Source organism: Chiloscyllium plagiosum, chromosome 5 (assembly GCF_004010195.1).
Source record: "Chiloscyllium plagiosum isolate BGI_BamShark_2017 chromosome 5, ASM401019v2, whole genome shotgun sequence".
In the NCBI taxonomy this organism is placed as follows: Eukaryota; Metazoa; Chordata; class Chondrichthyes; order Orectolobiformes; family Hemiscylliidae; genus Chiloscyllium; species Chiloscyllium plagiosum.
In genome coordinates, this window is record NC_057714.1 from 25284765 (window position 1) to 25303842 (window position 19078).

Genomic DNA, 19078 nt, shown 5'->3' on the forward strand with positions numbered 1-19078 from the left:
ACAAGGACAGCGCGAGCCCGCCCCCCTCCCCGGGGAGCCCTCTGTGCTGGCTCTGCTGCTCCATCGAGCGGCCGCAGCCGCCTGTGCAATCCCCCGCCCCCCTGTGTCTCATGAGGAGGAAGTCTGTGTGTGTCTGTCTCTGTGTGTGTGTGCGTGGAGAGGAGAGCGAGGCGCAAGAGGTCCGCACCGCCTTGCATGTTGTTCCTTCTTGGATTAACTCGTGTTACTCGCCGTAAACTGTGACTCCTGGGGAAAGGTTTACCGAAGGTACAGGCCGAGAGGAGAAGCTTTGCTGCGCCTTCGCTGAGGATGAACAGCAGCAGTATCTACGCAAGCCGTAAGAGGCGAAAGCCTGTTCAGAAAAGGTATGATTTTGTTGGAGGTCACCGTGGAGTGCGAGTGTAACTCCCGATGCCGTAGTCAGTTTGCTATTGTCAGGGACTTTGAACGAGTTACAAGTCACAAAACGGTATCGCTGGAGGAGGTCAGTCTGACAGTCGCAAGAACGGTCTCGATTTGTTAATTCAGTACGGGCTGAACAGCCTCTGGGAAAGTTGGGAATTTATCTTGTTCATCTCACGGTGGCTAGAACTGTTGTAAATATGTAAACATTCTTCGGAAAAAAAATTCCCAGGAAGTTTAGTATGTCAAAACTAAAACCAAAAATTATACAAAAGTTCGTATGCATAACAGGTGAGCAGTACACTCACCATGTACTCTTGAAATCTAATCCGAAACCATGTTCAAAATAATAACCCATAATAGCTGCAGTATTGTTGCCACACTAGTGTCCTCTCTGAAGTGAAAGAATAGAAACCTTGTTTGCTGCTAGTATATATACAAATTGAGTATAACATTCAGCAATAGCAGTACTGGAATGTTACGTGTAACTTGAGTACTGTGTAGTACACTTCAAAACAAATATTTAACCGTTTTTAAACTACATTGTATGTGGATTTTCACCAGCCAGACCAATTGCGGTGTGTTTGTCCCTTTTCTCCTCACCCCTCTATACAACTGTTAGATTGTAAAAGCATTAGAAGTCAAAGATGAGTAAACGATAATTCCTTATTGTGATGCATTACAATGGAGGAGCATTGGGGTTTGCAGAAGTGGGAGGAAGGGGATGGGCTGAGAGTCTGTGGAGAGGGTTGGGGGTGATTTTGGGGGCTTATGTTATGTCATCTTCCTGAAAAAGAAGTTATATTTGGATATGATGTCACCATTACCTTCTCCTTTGTGTGTGTGGAGGAGGGGAAGTTTCATCGTGACATCATTGGAACCACCGCAGTACTGTATATGCAACAACGTAGACCTTGTTTGAGATTTTAAATTTGCATCCATCATTTAAATATCTAAAGTGTGATACAAAAAGAAATAGATGAGAATTCACCCCAAGTAGAGTGCTATATTTATCATTAATGACTCTATTGCTTATAATTGTTTTCCAGATGTATGATTAATATGTTTTAGTAGTGCTGATTCTATCAGTGATAAGACAGAAGTGTTTCAGTATTGATAATGCACTTTCCTGGTTCCCAAGTGCATTGGTTAAAACTTTCAAAAAATGTATAATATTTTTATCACTTTTCAGCCACTGATTGTACTCCTCCACGTGTTTCGCTCCATCTGTATTGCTAAGATTGGGCGGAAATGACAGATGGTACACATGGGACACCTCGGTTAAAGGCAGATACAGACTCTTTCTTTGAAAACAAAGTTAGAAAATTGACATCACTTTGCTAATTTAGCTTAAGCCATTACAGTTTATGAAGTGTAATCGTATTTGATTAAACAGCTGAATTAACCTGCAGTTACAGAATCTCTTTCTATGGTTTAACTTTTTTTAAAACAAACTCTGCCTTTAGTTTATAGGCAATGATGCACAGTAGACTGCTGTGTCCTTCCTATGTTGAAATTGGCTGTCAACTTCTTTGCAAATAGGGAAAGGGATAGACCGCATCCTGATACATTTACACTTCAAGATAAAATTGTAGAGGGCTCTAATTTTAATGTCTGATAGATGTGCAATTTTAAAAATACATAAAGCTCTGTTTTATCAGATTTCCCATCGTATGTTTGATTTTTCCTTAAATGCTAAGAGATTGTACGTTTTCAAAATCCAGTTTCATTGTTTTTGTTCTCCTTTCCAAATACCTAATTATTTGATACAACATCTATTTTGCTATTATTTATACTTGTAAAGCACCTTTGGGACATTTTTCTACATGAAAGATACAGTATTGATTTAAATTGTTATTGTTTTTAATTTTTTATGTAAATCAATTTCTCACTGTAGACCCTCAACTAGTACTTTGCAAGAGCAAGAGAATGTCTATATGCTTTATATCTGTTAAGCCAGTCCGGTTTGATTTATTGGAAATGTGCCACCTATGGTAAAGGACAGAAGTTGGCAGCTGTACTGAGAAACCATTATAAGGCTTTCAGTTTAACATATGAATCTACTATTGTTGTTAATAATGATGTTGGAAATAGTCCAATGTGCAACAATGCAAGTTTTTTGAAAAGTTTTTTGTGACCATCGCAAATCTTACCACATGTGCATACATTTTTCATCTATTGAGTGTGGATGTACATAAAATTAAATCCATAGATTTATCTTTCATGTGGTGTTTTAAATAGTTCGGGAGAGAAAGATGACTGGAGATAATAATGCAAAAGTTACTTCTTTCCCAGTTTTATATGCTTTTCCTCTGTTCCGTGAAACGAAAAATATTTTGCATTCTGATGCTATGACTAATTTCAAACAAAATAAATTATTTACTTTTATTAGATTAAATGGAGCCAGAAAATTGAAACTAGCTCAGTGAAAACATTTGAAATGATTACTTTTTAAATTCATCATGATCAACCATAGTGTTTTGCTGAATTTGAATGTGACTTTTAAATAGTTTTCTGGAATAGTATTTGGGAGCAATGAGAGCGATGGGTGCCTGAGTTCAGTAAAGTACTTTTGGTGAAGAAGCAAAATAATGGTCATATGGTTTCACTTTGGCAGTCAGTTCTTGTTGTCCTGTTATTGGATAGTAAAGAATTTGATGAGAAGCATCTCATTCTTGAGGGGAGTTTTGGCTGCCTCCATTATCGAAGGGGGCAAGATAATGTAGATTGTTGGTGACAACTTCATAAGATATGGATCATGGAAACAGGCCAGGTGGCCCAATTAGTCTCCCATGCTTTTTCTCATTATCATTGGTATACAGGTATTGAAGATAAGAAACCTTTTTTTAATATAGTCTTTTATGTTGCTGAACATAAAATTTTGCAGAACTTAGTATTTAGCAAATGCATACTATAAATTCTGCGTAGCAGTGGAGGAAACCTGCTTTAGTTATTCTAAAGGACAATGACTGCAGGAAGGTGGGCCTGTCAAACACAGGGCAGGGACAACATACTTTTGTACAAAAATGACTATCTTCAGGTTGTCCCTTTAACTGAAGAAACCATCCCAAGATTGCAAGCAAAAGGAATGAAGTTAAAGAGCAGGGAAAGGCTGCTGAAAAATATCCAAGTCAGAGGAAGAGAAAATGAGAGATGGTAAGATTCAGGTAAGGAATTTCAGAAAATGGTATCGGAGCTTTCAGCTGCAATGATAAAATAGATGAAGGCAAAAGAGCAATAACTACGGATGAAGTGTGGAAGAGAATATAATGGTGAATGTGCAATGGAAAGGAGAATGTGTGAGGTGGTAAGAGAACCTAAGAGCAGCCCAACAGGATTTTAAATTGCTAAATTTGCATGCAGTGGATTAAGAATCAATGTGGATAACAGTTAGCACCATTAGCATCAAGTTGATATTTACTGTGATTGGTCAAAGATCAATTCACTGTGTTAATGCTGGATAAATTCAGTCTAGAAGTGATGGAAAACTGTAAGGGTGACACAGTTTCGAGGTGGGTGTAAATGGTTTCAGTACAGAAAAGAATGTGAAGAAAAGAAAGGACTTGTGACAGAAGCCAAAGGAAATGACTGACACTTCTTTGAGTTCAATAGAAAGAAATCTTGACTTGGCTGCCTGACAAGGCTATCTGACATCACAGCCCTTGGAGGCTGAAGAAAGTGATGGCAAAATAAAATTGGGGGCTGCCAGCACACATTTGAGAGCCAATCTTGTCAGTGACAGGTAGTAAGATGAGGAAGGAAAGGGACCATGTACATTTCTTTTGGGGAGCCCAGAGTTCATGATAGAGAAGGAGGAATGAAAACTTGGTGGGACAGGCATTGGCAATGTTTGGGAAGAAATGCATGTGGAACTACTAAGGTCCCATTTGGAACTACAAAATAAGTAGAGGATATGGAATCTTTAAACACTATGGGGAGGTTGAGGAAAACCAAAAGATATTTTGCTTTAGTTGTTATATAGGATGGGAACAGGAAATTAGTTTAATGTCTGTGTCCTGAGGTGGATGTAAAGATGTACCACTTTGAAAAAGAACAAAGTTTCTGCATTGACCTGACTAAATATTCCTTATTCAATGCTCAGTAACAGATTACTTTGAGATTTTCCTAGAATTGTACATGAAATCAAGTTGTCTTTTGCTTTCTTAAATTACAATTGTCATTGCCTTTTAAAAGGTGCTTTATTCATTACAAAAGACATGTTTTGACATGCTATGACATCTTATAAATATTTCTTTGTTTTGTCTTTCTAAATGTCATTAAACTTGGGAATTTGAGATACGTGATCATGGAAACAGGAGCTGAAGTCAGTTCAGGGCTTTTTGAAGATGAGACTGATGCGTTAAAAGTAGGGTTCGATAAGAGAGTGATTATGGCCATTTAGAAAAGGGGAGTAATGATACTTTGGAAAGCGTGTCCTTAACATTATCATCAATGGTATGTATTGTGTTAACATGGTAAAGTGCCCTGACACATTACAGAAGCAGTATCAGACATGATTTGACCTTGGATGACCAAAAATAGTCAGAACTAGATTTTAAAATGCCTCTGAAAGGAGGTAATGAGGTGATGAGCTTTAGGACCATAACAGGTGATGACACGACTGCGTAAGGTAAGGCAAGTGAAGTTGGTAATTCATACTGGAGCAGAATTGGAAGAATGCAGAGGTTTTTGGTGAGTTGGTGCTCAAGGGGAAGGTTGTATAGTGGGGTAGGCTAAGGCCATAAAATTCTTTGAAACCAGGTGAATAATTTTAAATTAGAATCATAACTGAACTGGGTGCTTGGGGTTGATGGATGGATGAGGTTAGGATATGGGCATGTAGGTAATGAATTTATCCATAAGGAGATCATCGATCTTAAAAGCTTTGTTGGTGAGACAGCAAATAGTTTAGAATATGCTGAAAGGGGCATGACGTGTGTACTGAAGGGGCTGATGAGCATGATGGATGGGAAGGAAGTGTGAAACCTCTGCAGTAAGAATAAATCGAGTTAACTGGGAATGGAGGAATAAAACAGTTGTGGTGTTGCATTAAACATGCAAGGCTGTAGCTAGAGAAGAGCATAACGAGGCTGTGGGGTCATCAGGAGAGACTTGAGCTGGCCTGCAGACTGGAGAAAAAGTTCATCCTCACTGAAATGTTATTTCCAACTCCCAAGAATGTCTTTAAATGTCTCTTCTTAGAAGTTTCTACGTTTCAAGAGATTTTATATTCCTGTGGTTGGATAATATTTTATTAACAAGTTCAAGCTGTAACCTTTTTAAACAAGTATAATTCTACTGAGATCTGGAGTCATGTGTGCAAGTTTGTTCATTCTTTATATATTAAGAAAGTATCAAATGGATCTGAATGGGGGCATTGTACAAGTGAAGACTAAAGTGAGTTCAGTTGTGCCTGCCAAAGCTGAAGGAAGGAGAGAGGAGACAAGGAATAAAATGGACAAGAGGGTGAAAAGCCATGCTCAGATAGGCAGGCAATAGATGCAAATGATTGGTCATGTCGATAGGATCAATAACAGAGGAATAAAGCAAGGAAAATTCTTAAGATAGGAGCTCGTAAGAATTAATTAACCATTTAATGAAATAACAACCTGGATACTTTAGCACTGTGTATATGCTTTAAAACTGACCAGTTACGCATTTTGTGCGAGCAGAAATTTGTTTCAAATCTTCTTTTCCATATGGTTGTGTATGTAAGTTTGTTCATTCTTTATAATATACTAGCAACATATAACTTTATAAAAAAAGTACTTTTGAATAATTCTATTTTTTGTTCTGTTTTGTTTCTTTCATTTCAAGTTTGTCATATGTTTGATGTTTCTGCACTGCAGCCTTCCTGTTACTGCAGGCTAAAATTAGGATCCAAACAAACTCATTTCCTAATTATTTATTATCTAATCCCAGTAGATGGATTTCCAGTTAGAAAACTTTGCATTCAGTTTGAATTTGCGATGTACTTCAGTCACGAAGTTAAATATTTGAGTTACCTTTTTTGTTTGACTTTTCATGTGTAATAATATGAGATAATTGTGATACATTGAAAGGAGTTTGTGACTGCCTCAAAGTTAAAGCACAAGTACAGCAATAAATCTAAAAGGCTAATAGAGTTTTAGCTTTTGTCTCAGAGGTTGGATTATAATGTAAGGAAGTTATGCTGCAGTTTGAGGTTGTTTTTTGATTGCTGATTCCAGTTTTCAGCAACAAAACCCATAAAACTAGTATTGGCAATGGAGGGGTACAACACAGATTCAGCAAAATGGTGTCAAGGCTTAAGGGGTTATATCAAAGACAAGTTGCATATACTTGCTTTCTATTTACTTATGTTAGAAAGTTGCAGGCTGATCCAAACAGTGTGTTTGAAATTACGGTAGCTGTAGAGACACAATTTCCTCCACTGAGGAAATCCAGAAAATAGGGGAGACAAATCTTAAAATTGGAGCTAGGCTGAAGTCAGGATTGATGAATTTTTGTTAGGTAAAAGCTTTCAGACATATTGAGCAAAGTTAGATAATTGGAGTTTAAGTACAGATTAACTGTGATCAAATAGAATAATGGCACAAGCTTAAGGTCTGAATGGCCAGTTCTTGTTTCTCATTGTGATAAATTAGTTGAATATCCTTAAGGGCAGCTATTATATAGTGCGTGTCTCATCTTTTTCAGATCATTACTTTCCATTTTTCAGGCTTGTTTTTTAATATGCCTTCATGTGCGCAAACTACCTAGGCAAATAAGTCATCAGGAACTTCTCGATGATTAATAGTTATCGAGGTCTCCATGCTCTAAAGCACTCTGGTTTGTTTGATTCTTAACCAAATGACTACCCGGGAAATTTTGCTGGAGGAATTTTTCCTATGGCATAATGTGAGTTGTGGCTGTTTGCACCTATCTTTTCTGCAACATAACTGCAGATCTGATAAAGCATAGACAAAAACAGATTAGAAAGTCCCTTCACATTCTTCTGAATGTGTGCTGTAAAATGTCTTCAGCAGCATCTTCTCTCATACAAGTGTTATAATTCTACTTTCGAAGTCTGTAGTCTGTTTTAGATATGACTGCACAATAAGTGTGCAATTATGAATAGTTTTAAGCTATATCCATTAAATACCATGATTGTGACTACACAAACCTTTTGTTATAACAAAGGAAATACTGATGACAGCAGAGCAGTAGACATGGTCTATATGGACTTCCATATGTTGACAAGTTTCCCAATGGGAGACTGATTAGCAAGGTTAGATCTCATGGAATACAGGGAGAACTAGCCATTTGGATACAGAACTGGCTCAAAGATAGAAGACAGAGGGTGGAGGTGAAGGGTTGTTTTTCAGACTGGAGGCATGTGACCAGTGGAATGCCACAGGGATTGGTGCTGGGTCCACTACTTTTTGTCATTTATATAAATGATTTGGATGTGAGCTTAAGAGGTATAGTTAGTAAGTTTGCAGATGACACCAAAATTAGAGGTGTAGTGGACAGCGAAGAAGATTACCTTGGTTTACAATGATCTTGATCAGATGAGCCAATGGGCTGAGAAGTGGCAAATGGAGCTTAATTTAGATAAATGTGAGGTGGTGCATTTTGTAAAAGCAAATCAGAGCAGAACTTGCACAGCTAATGGTAAGGTCTTTGAGAGTATTGCTGAACAAAGAGACCTTGGAGTGCAGATTCATTGCTCCTTGAAAGTAGAGTCACAGCCAGATAGGATAGTGAAGAAGGCGTTTGGTATGCTTTCCTTTATTGGTCAGAGTATTGAGTACAGGAGTTGGGAGGTCATGTTGTGGCTGTACAGGACATTGGTTAGGCCACTTTTGGAATATTGCGTGCAATTCTGGTCTCCCTCCTATCGGAAAGATGTTGTGAAACTTGAAAGGGTTCAGAAAAGATTTACGAGGATGTTGCCAGGGTTGGAGGATTTGAGCTATAGGGAGAGGCTGAACAGGTTGGGGCTGTTTTCCCTGGAGCGTCGGAGACTGAGGGGTGACCTTATAGGGGTTTATAAAATCATGAGGGGCATGGATAGGATAAATAGACAAAGTCTTTTCCCTGGGGTGGGGGAGTCCAGCATTAGAGGGCAGAGGTTTAGGGTGAGAGGGGAAAGATATAAAAGAGACCTACGGGGCAACCTTTTCAAGCAGAGGGTGGTACGTGTATGAGATGGCCTGCCAGACGAAGTGGTGGAAGCTAGTACAATTGCAATATTTAAGAGGCATCTAGATGAATATATGAATAGGAAGGGTTTGGTTGGATATGGGCTGGGTGCTGGCAGGTGGGACTAGATTGGGTTGGGATATTTGGCATGTGAACGAGTTGGACCTAAAGGTCTGTTTCTGTGCTGTACATCTCTATGACTCTCTGACTCGGATTTATATAGCTCCTTTTCATGTTTGTCCTGTGTTTCAAAGTGCCATACAGCAAATGAAGTATTTTCTGAATTGTTGTCACATTAGTTAAGTTGCTGAAATCCACCGAAAGATTCTTCTGATCCTGTTAGGTCAGGTAGAATTTACTCAGGGTAAACAGGGTATAGAGGTTAAACCATGGCTTGTCTATGCACTAATGTAGATCTAGTAATAGTCTTTGGTCACATGGCAAATATGTAAATTTGAATGAAGGGTAGGAAGACAGTCCAGTGTCTATTCCAACTTAAGTATGCACTTGATGATGAATAGCGAGGCTTGATAAATTTGTTTGTTACAAGCTGAGTTCATGTGAACAACGTCCTTCAATTTGATTGATTCCATTTTCCCAAAACGCACAATTGAATGATGTGTAAATACCAAATGAACAAAACTATTTGACAATTTTATTCACAATAGATTGTAGGTTGCATTTGAGTCCATTTTAAAAATAAATTTCCCTTTCGTGTTCCTGCTTGAGATTTAAGATGTTATCGTATTATAATGACACTGAATCTTTTGAGAGTCCAGAAAGATAAATTCTTCAATCAACAGGTGAGAGTTAGGCAAACAGGTCAGTTGTTCAACCATCTGCAATGGGATGTGAAACCAATTCTTGATTGGCAGCTCTGATTACAAATATTTTGTGTTAAGTAGCTATTGCAGGGGTGGGTGTAGGCACTTGTTTTGCAGTGTGCTCACTTGTCCTGTAGAAACCAGACTCTGTTCTCCTGAATGTTGAGATTGCTTGGTGACTTAGATTCTCCTGTTTGGATCCATTGAGGACTGTTTTACGTTTCATCATGAAATGGGGTATGGGCTCTGAATTTCAATATCAGAATATCTTTGTATCTGAGTTGGGCATTCTTTGGTTCCCATGCTTCACTGGCTCTTCAGCACCCTTTGGAATGTGGGAATGGTCCATGTGACCCAGTGAGGCTGACCTCTAAGTTGTGTACTTTGGATTCTAGGTATGTTTCACCTTGCTTTGGTATAAGGGATTTTGCCTTGCCAATGATGTTGTAGGTAGCATGATGCAAAAGAAGTAGAATGCTCGCGAGCTTTGAGAAGATTGCATCTAGTTGCTTTGTGATGACAATAATTTAGTCATGTCCCACAACAATGAAGACGAGATGTGAGAACCACTGCCTGATAGACTTTAATCCGTGTTTTGAGGCACACTGCTTGCTCTCCAAATCCTGTGGATGTACTTGCTCAGTGCTGAGTTTGCTTTGTCAAATGATCTGATCTTGGAGAGGATAAGCTTAAGATAGCAGACTTACAAACTGAATTGAGGGGTGTATTGTTATTTATGGCTTGGACCTTGAAGCAGCTAAGGGCAGGTTAGTATTTTTGGAATTGCTGCAAGGCCAAAACTTTGAGGTTTGGGCAAATTTGTCTTCAATTAGCTGGATGTCTTTCAGATGATGTCCTGTTAGAACACAGTTGCCTATGAACAAGAGTTCACTTAATACTTGAGGTTTTTGTGCAAACTTTGTGCCTGTGCTGATCAAAGAGGTTGCTGTCTGAGCTGAACTGAATGTGTACTCTTGAGTACACATTGAGTATCTTTGAGTATGTATAATAGAATGGCTGGAAAGTTAACGATAAACAGTACTAGTACCATTTTGCAGCAGCATTTGGTGCTATCAGTGATAGAAAAACTGTCGAATGATGCACTACTGTTTATCACACTGATATCCTACTGCCGCCTCGACTACGACCTCGCCTGCCACCACCAAATCACCATCTCCCAGACCATCCACAACCTCATCAACTCTGGGGATCTCCCATCCACAGCCTCCAACCTCATTGTCCGTGAACCCTGCACCGCCCGATTATATCTCCTACCGAAGATTCACAAACCTTACTTACCCAGTTGACCTATTGTCTTAGCCTGCTCGTGTCCCACTGAACTCACCTTTGCATACCTTGACACCGTCCTGTCCCTCTTAGTCCAGGGACACCCACGCCCTTCACCACCTCCAAGATTTTCATTTCCCCGGCCCCAAAGGCTAATTTTCACCATGGGTGTCCAATCCACCATGACAAAGGCCTCTCTAAGCCCTCTGTTTCTTCCTCTCACGCCGTCCCAACCAGTACCTTTCCACTGATACCCTCATCCACCTGGCTGAACTGGTCCTCACCCTGAACAACTTCTCCTTCCAATCTTCACACTTCCTCTAAACCAAAGGGGTAGCCATGGGCATCCTCATGGGACCCAGCTATGCCTCCCTCTTTGTTGGGTACGTGGAACTGTCCATCTTCTGCAGTTACACCGGCACCAACCCCCATTGTTCCTTCGCTACATCGATGACTGTATCAGCGCTACCTCATGCTTCCATCTTTCACCCCGACCTAAAGTTCACTTGGACCATCTTGGACACCTTCCTCCCCTTCCTGAACCTCTCTATCTCCATCTCCAGCAACCAACTAACTATGGACATCGACTCCAAGCCCACCGACTCCACAGCTACTTAGACTACACCTCCTCCTGCCCCACTTCCTGTAAAAACGCCCTTATTCCCAATTCCTCGGCTTCCGCCACATCTGTTCCCAGGATGACCAATTCCACCTTAGAAAATCCCAGAAGGTGTCCTTCCAAGATCCAATGCATCTCGTCTACTTCCCACATCACTGCACTTGAACACCACACATCCCCAACCCAAAGCAACAAGGACAGAAACCCCCTGGTCCCCACCTTCCTCCCAGCAACCTCCGTATACATCGCATCATCTTCCTCCACTTCCGCCACCTGCAAACTGACCCCACCACCAGATTACATTTTTCCCTTCCTACCACTATCAGCATTCCGGAGGGACCATTCCCTCTGCGATTTCCTCGTCAGTTCCATGCCCTTCCCCTGCCAATGCAGGAAGTGCAAAATCTGCGTTCACACCACTCCCCTCACCTCCATTCAAGGCCCCAAAGGATTCTTCCACATCCAACAGAAATTTACCTGTACCTCTACCAATGTCATCTACTGTATCTGTTGCAACCGATGTGGTCTCCTCTACATTGTGGAGACAGGACGCCAACTTGCGGATTGTTTCAGAGAACATCTCTGGGACACCTGCACCAACAAACCCCACCACCCTGTGGCTGAACACATCAACTCCCCCTCCCACTCAGTCATGGACATGCAGGTCCTGGGCCCACTCATCATCAACCCTAGTCACCCGATGCCTGGAGGAAGAACACCTCATATTCTGCCGTGGAACCCTGCAACCACACGCCATCAATGTGGATTTCAACAGTTTCCTCATTTATTCTCCCCCAACATTATCCCAGTCCCAAGCCTTCAACTTGGCACTGCCCTCCTGACCTGTATATCGTCTTTCCCATCTATCCGCTCCACCCTCCTCTCTGACCTATCACCTTCTTCCTCACCCACATCTACCTATCACATTCCCAGCTACCTCCCCCCCCCCCACCCCCCTCCCATTTATCACTCAGCCCTCCGACCCACAAGCCTCACTCCTGATGAAGGGCTTATGCCCAAAACGTCGATTGTCTTGCTCCTCAGATGCTGCCTGACCTGCTGTGCTTTTCCAGCCCACGCTCTTGCCTCTGATCTCCAACATCTGCAGTCCTCACTTTGTCCCTCTTTATCACGCTGGTCAAACATGCTGACATGAGCTGAGGACATGTACATAATTGCCATTTTGAAGATGACGATATTTGGACAGGACTTCAAGGTTTATTATGTTGAAGATCTCAGTCATAGCAATGAACACTAGATGAAGGACCTTTCTCTGTAAAAGGGATTTATTTTAAATTTGAACCACCATAAAGATCACGAAAATCATTCCTTATTCAGCACAAACGACAATAATGTGAAGCTGGGTACACTTGCTTTTTAAGGTGAGTGGCAGTCCTCTTGAGAATAACCTTTACAAGATTTTTCTCCCACTTCGGAGAGAAGTGAAACACCACAACAATTGTCCCAGATGCTGTTGTGTCCCATCCATTTGTGAGTTATGGAAGATGATGCCCTGGCTCCAAATTATGTAGAAAATGCTAATAAGTTTCCAAATGATGTGAACACCTCTGTCATTGCATTGGCGACAGTACAGCAAAGTTTCTGGAGATTGGACGCAGGCTAAGAGATTTGTCCTGTAATTATGGGACAGAGTAAATTGGGTCTATGCCCTGGAGTTTAAAAAAAATGTTGTTGTGGAAATATTCAAGATTATGAAGGGCCTTGGCAGAGAAGTTACTGAGATTGTTTCCCTTGGCTAGAAAATGTAAAGAAAGGTAACATAGCTTCAGAATAAGGTGCTGATCATTTAGGAGTAAACTGCAGGGATGCTACTTCATTTAGATTTCCCAATATTTGGAATTCCTCACTACAGACAGTTGTGGATACTTGTTATTTAAGGCTAAGATAGATTTAGATCTCTCAGGGAATCAAGATATGAAGGTGGAATTGAAGTCCAAGATCTACGATGACCATTGTGAATAGCAGAACAGACTTGATGTGCTGTGTGCTAATCCTATTTCTTCTGCTCTTGTGTTATTATGCATTAGAATACATGAATAGAAGGTTATTCAGAGGTAGTAGCTTCATTGCTTTTGTGACCTTGAGATGAACTGAGGAAAAACTTGTCCAGAATGCAGTTGAAGTGATTCAATGGCCTGGTTAGACAAATTGATTTCTAGCTTGGGAGATTGATTAGAAGTGCTTTCCTGGATGACAGAGAATTTTCTGCCTCTGTTAAGAGCAGATTGCTTTCTCCTGAGAGGATTCATCCTGCGCCATTGGTTTTAGGCCTGTAGACAGACCAAAGGCCTGCATGAAGGGTCATCCAGTCATGCTTCTTGCCAGCTTTCTGAAGCCTGTATCCTTGTTCCCCTGCCACCAGTTATAAAGTCATAGAGACGTACAGCACAAAAACAGGTCCTTCGGTCCAACTCGTTCACGCCAACCAGATATCCTAACCTAATCTAGTTCCATTTGCCAGCATTTAGTCCATATCACTCTAAACCTTTCCTATTTATATACCCATCCAGATGTCTTTTAAATGTTGTCATTGTATTAGTCTCTACTACTTCATCTGGCAGCTCATTCCATACAAGCACCATCCTTTGCGTGAAAAAGTTGCCCCTTAGGTCCCTTTTAAATTTTTTCCTTCTCACCTTAAACTTTTTCCCTCTAGTTCGGATTACCCATCCCAGGGAAAAGGCCTTGTCTATTTACCCTATCCATGCCCCTCATGATTTTATAAACCTCTATGAGGTCACCCATCAGCCTCCAACCCTCTAGGGAAAACTGCCCCAACCTATTCAGCCTCTCCCTATAGCTCAAACCTTCCAACCCTGGCAACATCCTTGTAAATCTTTTCTGAACCCTTTCAAGTTTCACAACATCCTTCCAATAGGAGAGAGACCAGAATTGCATACAATATTCCAAAAGTGGTCTAACCAATGTCCTGTACAGCCACAATACGACCTCCCAACTCCTGTACTCCATACTCTGACCAATAAAGGAAAGCATACCAAACACCGCCTTCACTATCCTATCTACCTGTGACTCCACTTTCAAGGAGCTATGAACCTGCACTGCAAGGTCTCTTTGTTCAGCAGCACTCCTCAGGATCTTACCATTACATATATAAGTCCTACCCTGATTTGCCTTTCCAAAATGCAGCACCTCACATTTATCTAAATTAACCTCCATCTGCCATCCCATTGTACTTTGAGGTAACCTTCGCTGTCCACGAAGCTCCAATTTTGGTGTCATCTGCAATATGCCTCCTATGTTCACATCCAAATCATTCATATACATAACAAAAAGCAGTGGACCCAGCACCAATCCTTGTGGCATTCCACTGGTCACAGGCCTCCAGTCTGAGAAACAACCCTCCACCACCACCCTCTCTCTTCTACCTTCGACCCAGATACTGTGTCCAAATGGCTCGTTCTCCCTATTTTCCATGTGATCTAACCTTGCTAACCAGTCTACCACGTCTACCTTGTTGAACGCCTTACTGAATTACATTTAGATCATGTCCACTGCTTTGTCCTCATCAATCCTCTTTGTTGTTACTTCAAAAAATTCAATCAAGTTTGTGAGGCATGATTTCCCACGCACAAAGCCATGTTGATTATCCCTAATCAGTCCTTGCCTTTCCAAATACATATAAATCCTGTCGTTCAGAATTCCCTCCAACTACTTGCCCACCACCAATGTCAGGGTCAAAGGTCTATAGTTCCCTGGTTTTTCCTTGTCACCTTTCTAAAATAGTGGCACCATGATAGCCAATCTCCAGTCTACCTGTGGCTATTGATGATCCAAATATGTCAGCAAGGAGCCCAGTAATCACTTCCGTAGCTTCTTTCCGAGTTCTAGGGTACATCTGATCAACTCCCCGGGATTTATCCACCTTTTATGTGTTTTCAGACATCCAGAACCACCACCTTTGTAATATGGGCATTTTTCAAGATGACACCATCTATTACCCCACATTCCATATCTTCCATGCCATTCTTCACTGTAAACACTGTTGCAGAAATATTTGTTTCGTATCTCTCCATTGCTTGCGGTTCCACACATAGGCTGCCTTGCTGATCTTTCAGGGAACCTATTCTCTCCCCAGTTACCCTTTTGTCCTTAATGTATTTATGAAATCCCTTTGGATTCTCTTTAACTGTATTTGCCAAAACTATCTCATGTCCCCTTTATGCCCTCCTGATTTCCTCTTAAGTATACTCCTATTGCCTTTATACTCTTCTAAGGATTCACTCGATCTCTGCTGTCTATACTTGACATATGCTTCCTTTTTCTTAACCAAAACCTCAATTTCTCTCGTCATTCAGCATTCCCTACATCTACCAGCCTTGCCTTTCATCTTAACAGGAACATACTGTCTCTGGACTCTCATTATCTTATTTTTGAAGGCTTCAGATTTTCCAGTCTTCCCTTTACCTGTGAACATCTGCCTCCAATCAACTTTTGAAAGTTCTTGCCTAATACTGTCAAAATTGGGCTTCCTCCAATTTAGAACTTCAACTTTTAGATCTGGTGTATTCTTTTCCATTGCTGTTATAAAACTACTTCATCTTTCACTCAGTTTAATCCTCTAGCATGTATTTTTCTTGCTGGTATCTGAGTTTTGGTTTTATTGATTTGTCAGATATGTCGGATCCATGAGCATTGTGGGTTGCATCTGCTTTCTCAATTATATCTTGGTCCTTTCTGTTGAACAATTTTACAAATCCAAGGACCTCTGACACCACGCTACGGGTGACGTCATTTGTTTTCTTTCAAGACTGTTATGGAAACAAGCAAGCTCACAGTTAATTTATATTTTTGTTCTTATCACTTAGCTGAGTCTTTTAGATTAATTTCATTAGGCTTTCTGTTTGATTAATCCTGTGATGCAGAACTTTACATGTACTTTCAAGGCCACAATAATTCCTGATGGTCTGACCAGTGTGCAGCACCTTGAAGTACAGTGCATATCTTTGAGCTTTGTCAGAGAGTACTGTGGTCTAACATATGCCAGTGTTTAATTATAAGGTGCACCTATGTTTAAAGATGTTATTAGCTTGCTGGATTGTTTGTGTTGGTAAGATCAAAGTCACTGTCCATAGAGAATAGAAGCCGGTGGATGTAGTTTATTCTACCAATGTCATGTGCCTCTGTGCTCTTCTCCGATTATTAAAGTCTGTATAAGTCTTGATCGCACCAAGAATGATTAGTTTGCCTTGTTATGTTACTCCGCTGATTCTGTGGAGGTTTTCATAGAATGCTCCATTGACTTCCTTTGTGCATAGGCAGTACTCAGTGTGACATAAGCAAGGCTTATTTGAAGTTCAAAGAATTGGTCATTGTTATTTTGGGAAGCATGACAATTCAGATTGAATGATAAATCACACCTCTGGTCCTTCAATTTGCAAACTCTGTGCTATGATCATGTAACGTCAGAATATTTCTAAACAGCACATGGATCAAGTTTTATCTGATAGTTAACTTGCCTGAGTTTGAGTTTTTGCTTTTCTTTTTGAGGAGCTTGAGGAGCTGGTAGATGTGGAAAGGGAAGATTGTAATTAGGGTTCTTTTGTTCCTACTGAGGCTTTGTGAGTGTAGAGTAATGATGGAAAACTGCCTATTGTATCATCTCCCTGTCCCTATCACCACATGGCTTGGTGGTCCAAGTTTGTTGGGTAATGTTTTCCGAACAACCTGCAGACTACATAAAGTTAAGTGGGCAAGGTTTGTGCAGAACCAGTTCTGAATTCTTGTTCAAGGCAGCTAATGCTGCCAGGTGCAATGTGGACAGGAATTTAACCAGTAAAAGCTCTTTGGCATTGCAACAATATGGGACTTTTTATGAATGAAGAATGCTTTGACCCTGCTTATCATCTTCGTCCTTCCATTGAGTCAGTGGTTTGATGTAGGGCATTCCTGATGAAGAGGTTTTGCCTGAAACATCGATTTTCCTGCTCCTTGGTTGCTGCCTGACCTGCTGTGCTTTTCCAGCACCACTCTAATCTTGACTCAGAGTGGTTTGACCTCATTGAGCCAGAAACCTAATGTTTGAGGCATCCATGATTTCTATTCAGGAATAGGATACTTTTCACTTAATAGATTGGAGAAACTAAGGTTGTACTCCTTGGAGAACTGAAGGTTGAAATGAGATTTGAGTGAAGTGCTCAAAATCTTGTAGGAAAATAAAACCATACAGGATAAACAGAAAAACTTCCCATTGGTGGAAGATGCGCCATAAGGGTTTATGTTTGATTCCTATACACAAATTAAGCTCTGGATATATCATGGGAAGTGATGCAATGACATATGATCTGCTGTCTTGCAGCCTTGTGGCTGATGATTCTGAAATGACTTTCTGACCTTAGTAGACTTAGCAGCTCAATGAGACAAGATTTGGAGATGCTGGTATTGGACTGGGGTGAACAAAGTTAAAAATCACACAACACCAGGTAATAGTCCAACAGGTTTAATTGGAAGCACTAGCTTTCGGAGCGCCGCTCCTTCATCAGGTGGTTGTGGGAGCAGCTCTGAAAGCTAGTGTGCTTCCAATTAAACCTGTTGGACTAAAACCTGGTGTTGTGTGATTTTTAACAATGAGACAAGAATATTAAGGCAGAATCAAGAATCAAGAGAACACAGATTCTGAAGTGATAGCTTAAAAAAGCTGAGGTGATTAGAAAAAAAGTGTAATGGTTACCATCTGAAGTATGCTGCCTTTAAAAAGTGGTGGAGATGGATTCAAACCTGCTATTTAAAAAGGGAATTGCATTTACCTTGAAAGGAGAAAGTAACTAAAAGTCTAAGAGGTAGTTGATGAAGTGGAACTGGTGAAATCGCTTTTGCATAAACCTAACTCACCTAAAGATAGAATGGCCTCCTTCTGTTCTGTGTACTTTCAGTGATTGGACCCAGCCAAAGTTGAACTAAATAACTCAGTGGCATTGCTTGGATTGGAAAAGGCAATTGCTTAATGCTGGAATCAGATTTGCACGTGCTTTCCAAATGCATTTCCTTTACTCAATAATATTGAAAATCTAACCTCAAGCTAGAGTCATCGAGGTGTGCAGCGCAGAAAAAGGCTCTTTAGCCCATCAAGGTCTGCCCCTGGCAAAAACAAGTACTTAATAGTTCTAATCAAGTTTTCTAGCACTTGGCATATAGCCTTGTATGCCTTGGCAATGCAGCTGCACATCTGAAGTGTAATGACGGTTTCTACCTTTACTACCCTTACAGACAGTGAATTCCAGAATCCCACCACCATGTGGGTGGAAAAAAATGTCTTCACATCCCTCTAAAGCTCCTTTCCTTACTTTTAAATCTATGCTCCCAGTCATTGATCCCTCCATCATAGGAAAATGTCTCTGCCTGTCCACCTTATCTATGTAGCCACCCCAACCCTCCATTTACATTTTCTGCATCTCAATCATGTGCCCCCTCAGACTCCTCTGCTGTAAGTAAAGCAACACAGATCTATTTAATCTCGCTTCGTAACTAAAACTGTCCAGCCCAGGCAACATCCTGTTAAATCTCATCTGCTCGCTCTCCAGTGCAGTCACTTCCTCCTATATTTCTAGATTCTTGAACTGCACACAGTACTGTAGCTGTGGCCTAACCAACATTTTATATGATTTCAGCATAAGTTTTCTGCTCTTAAGCTCTGTGCCTTGACTAATAAAGACAAGTATCCCATACGCCGCTTTGACCACTTTAACAATCTGTAAGCTACCGGTGGACATGATCGCCAAGGTCCTTCGCTTTTGGATACTCT

The 19078-nt window shown here is 40.8% G+C and overlaps 1 protein-coding gene across 1 annotated transcript in view; it reads left to right on the plus strand.

Moving 5' to 3' along the window:
* The first annotated feature begins 6 nt into the window (after window positions 1-6).
* Window positions 7-19078, plus strand: part of LOC122549768 (aryl hydrocarbon receptor-like) — a 187566-nt gene continuing 168494 nt past the window's right edge. The window contains exon 1 of the mRNA XM_043689763.1: window positions 7-365. Within this exon, the coding sequence (XP_043545698.1) occupies window positions 310-365 (56 nt within the window). The 5' untranslated portion in view covers window positions 7-309. The remainder of the gene's footprint in view (window positions 366-19078) is intronic.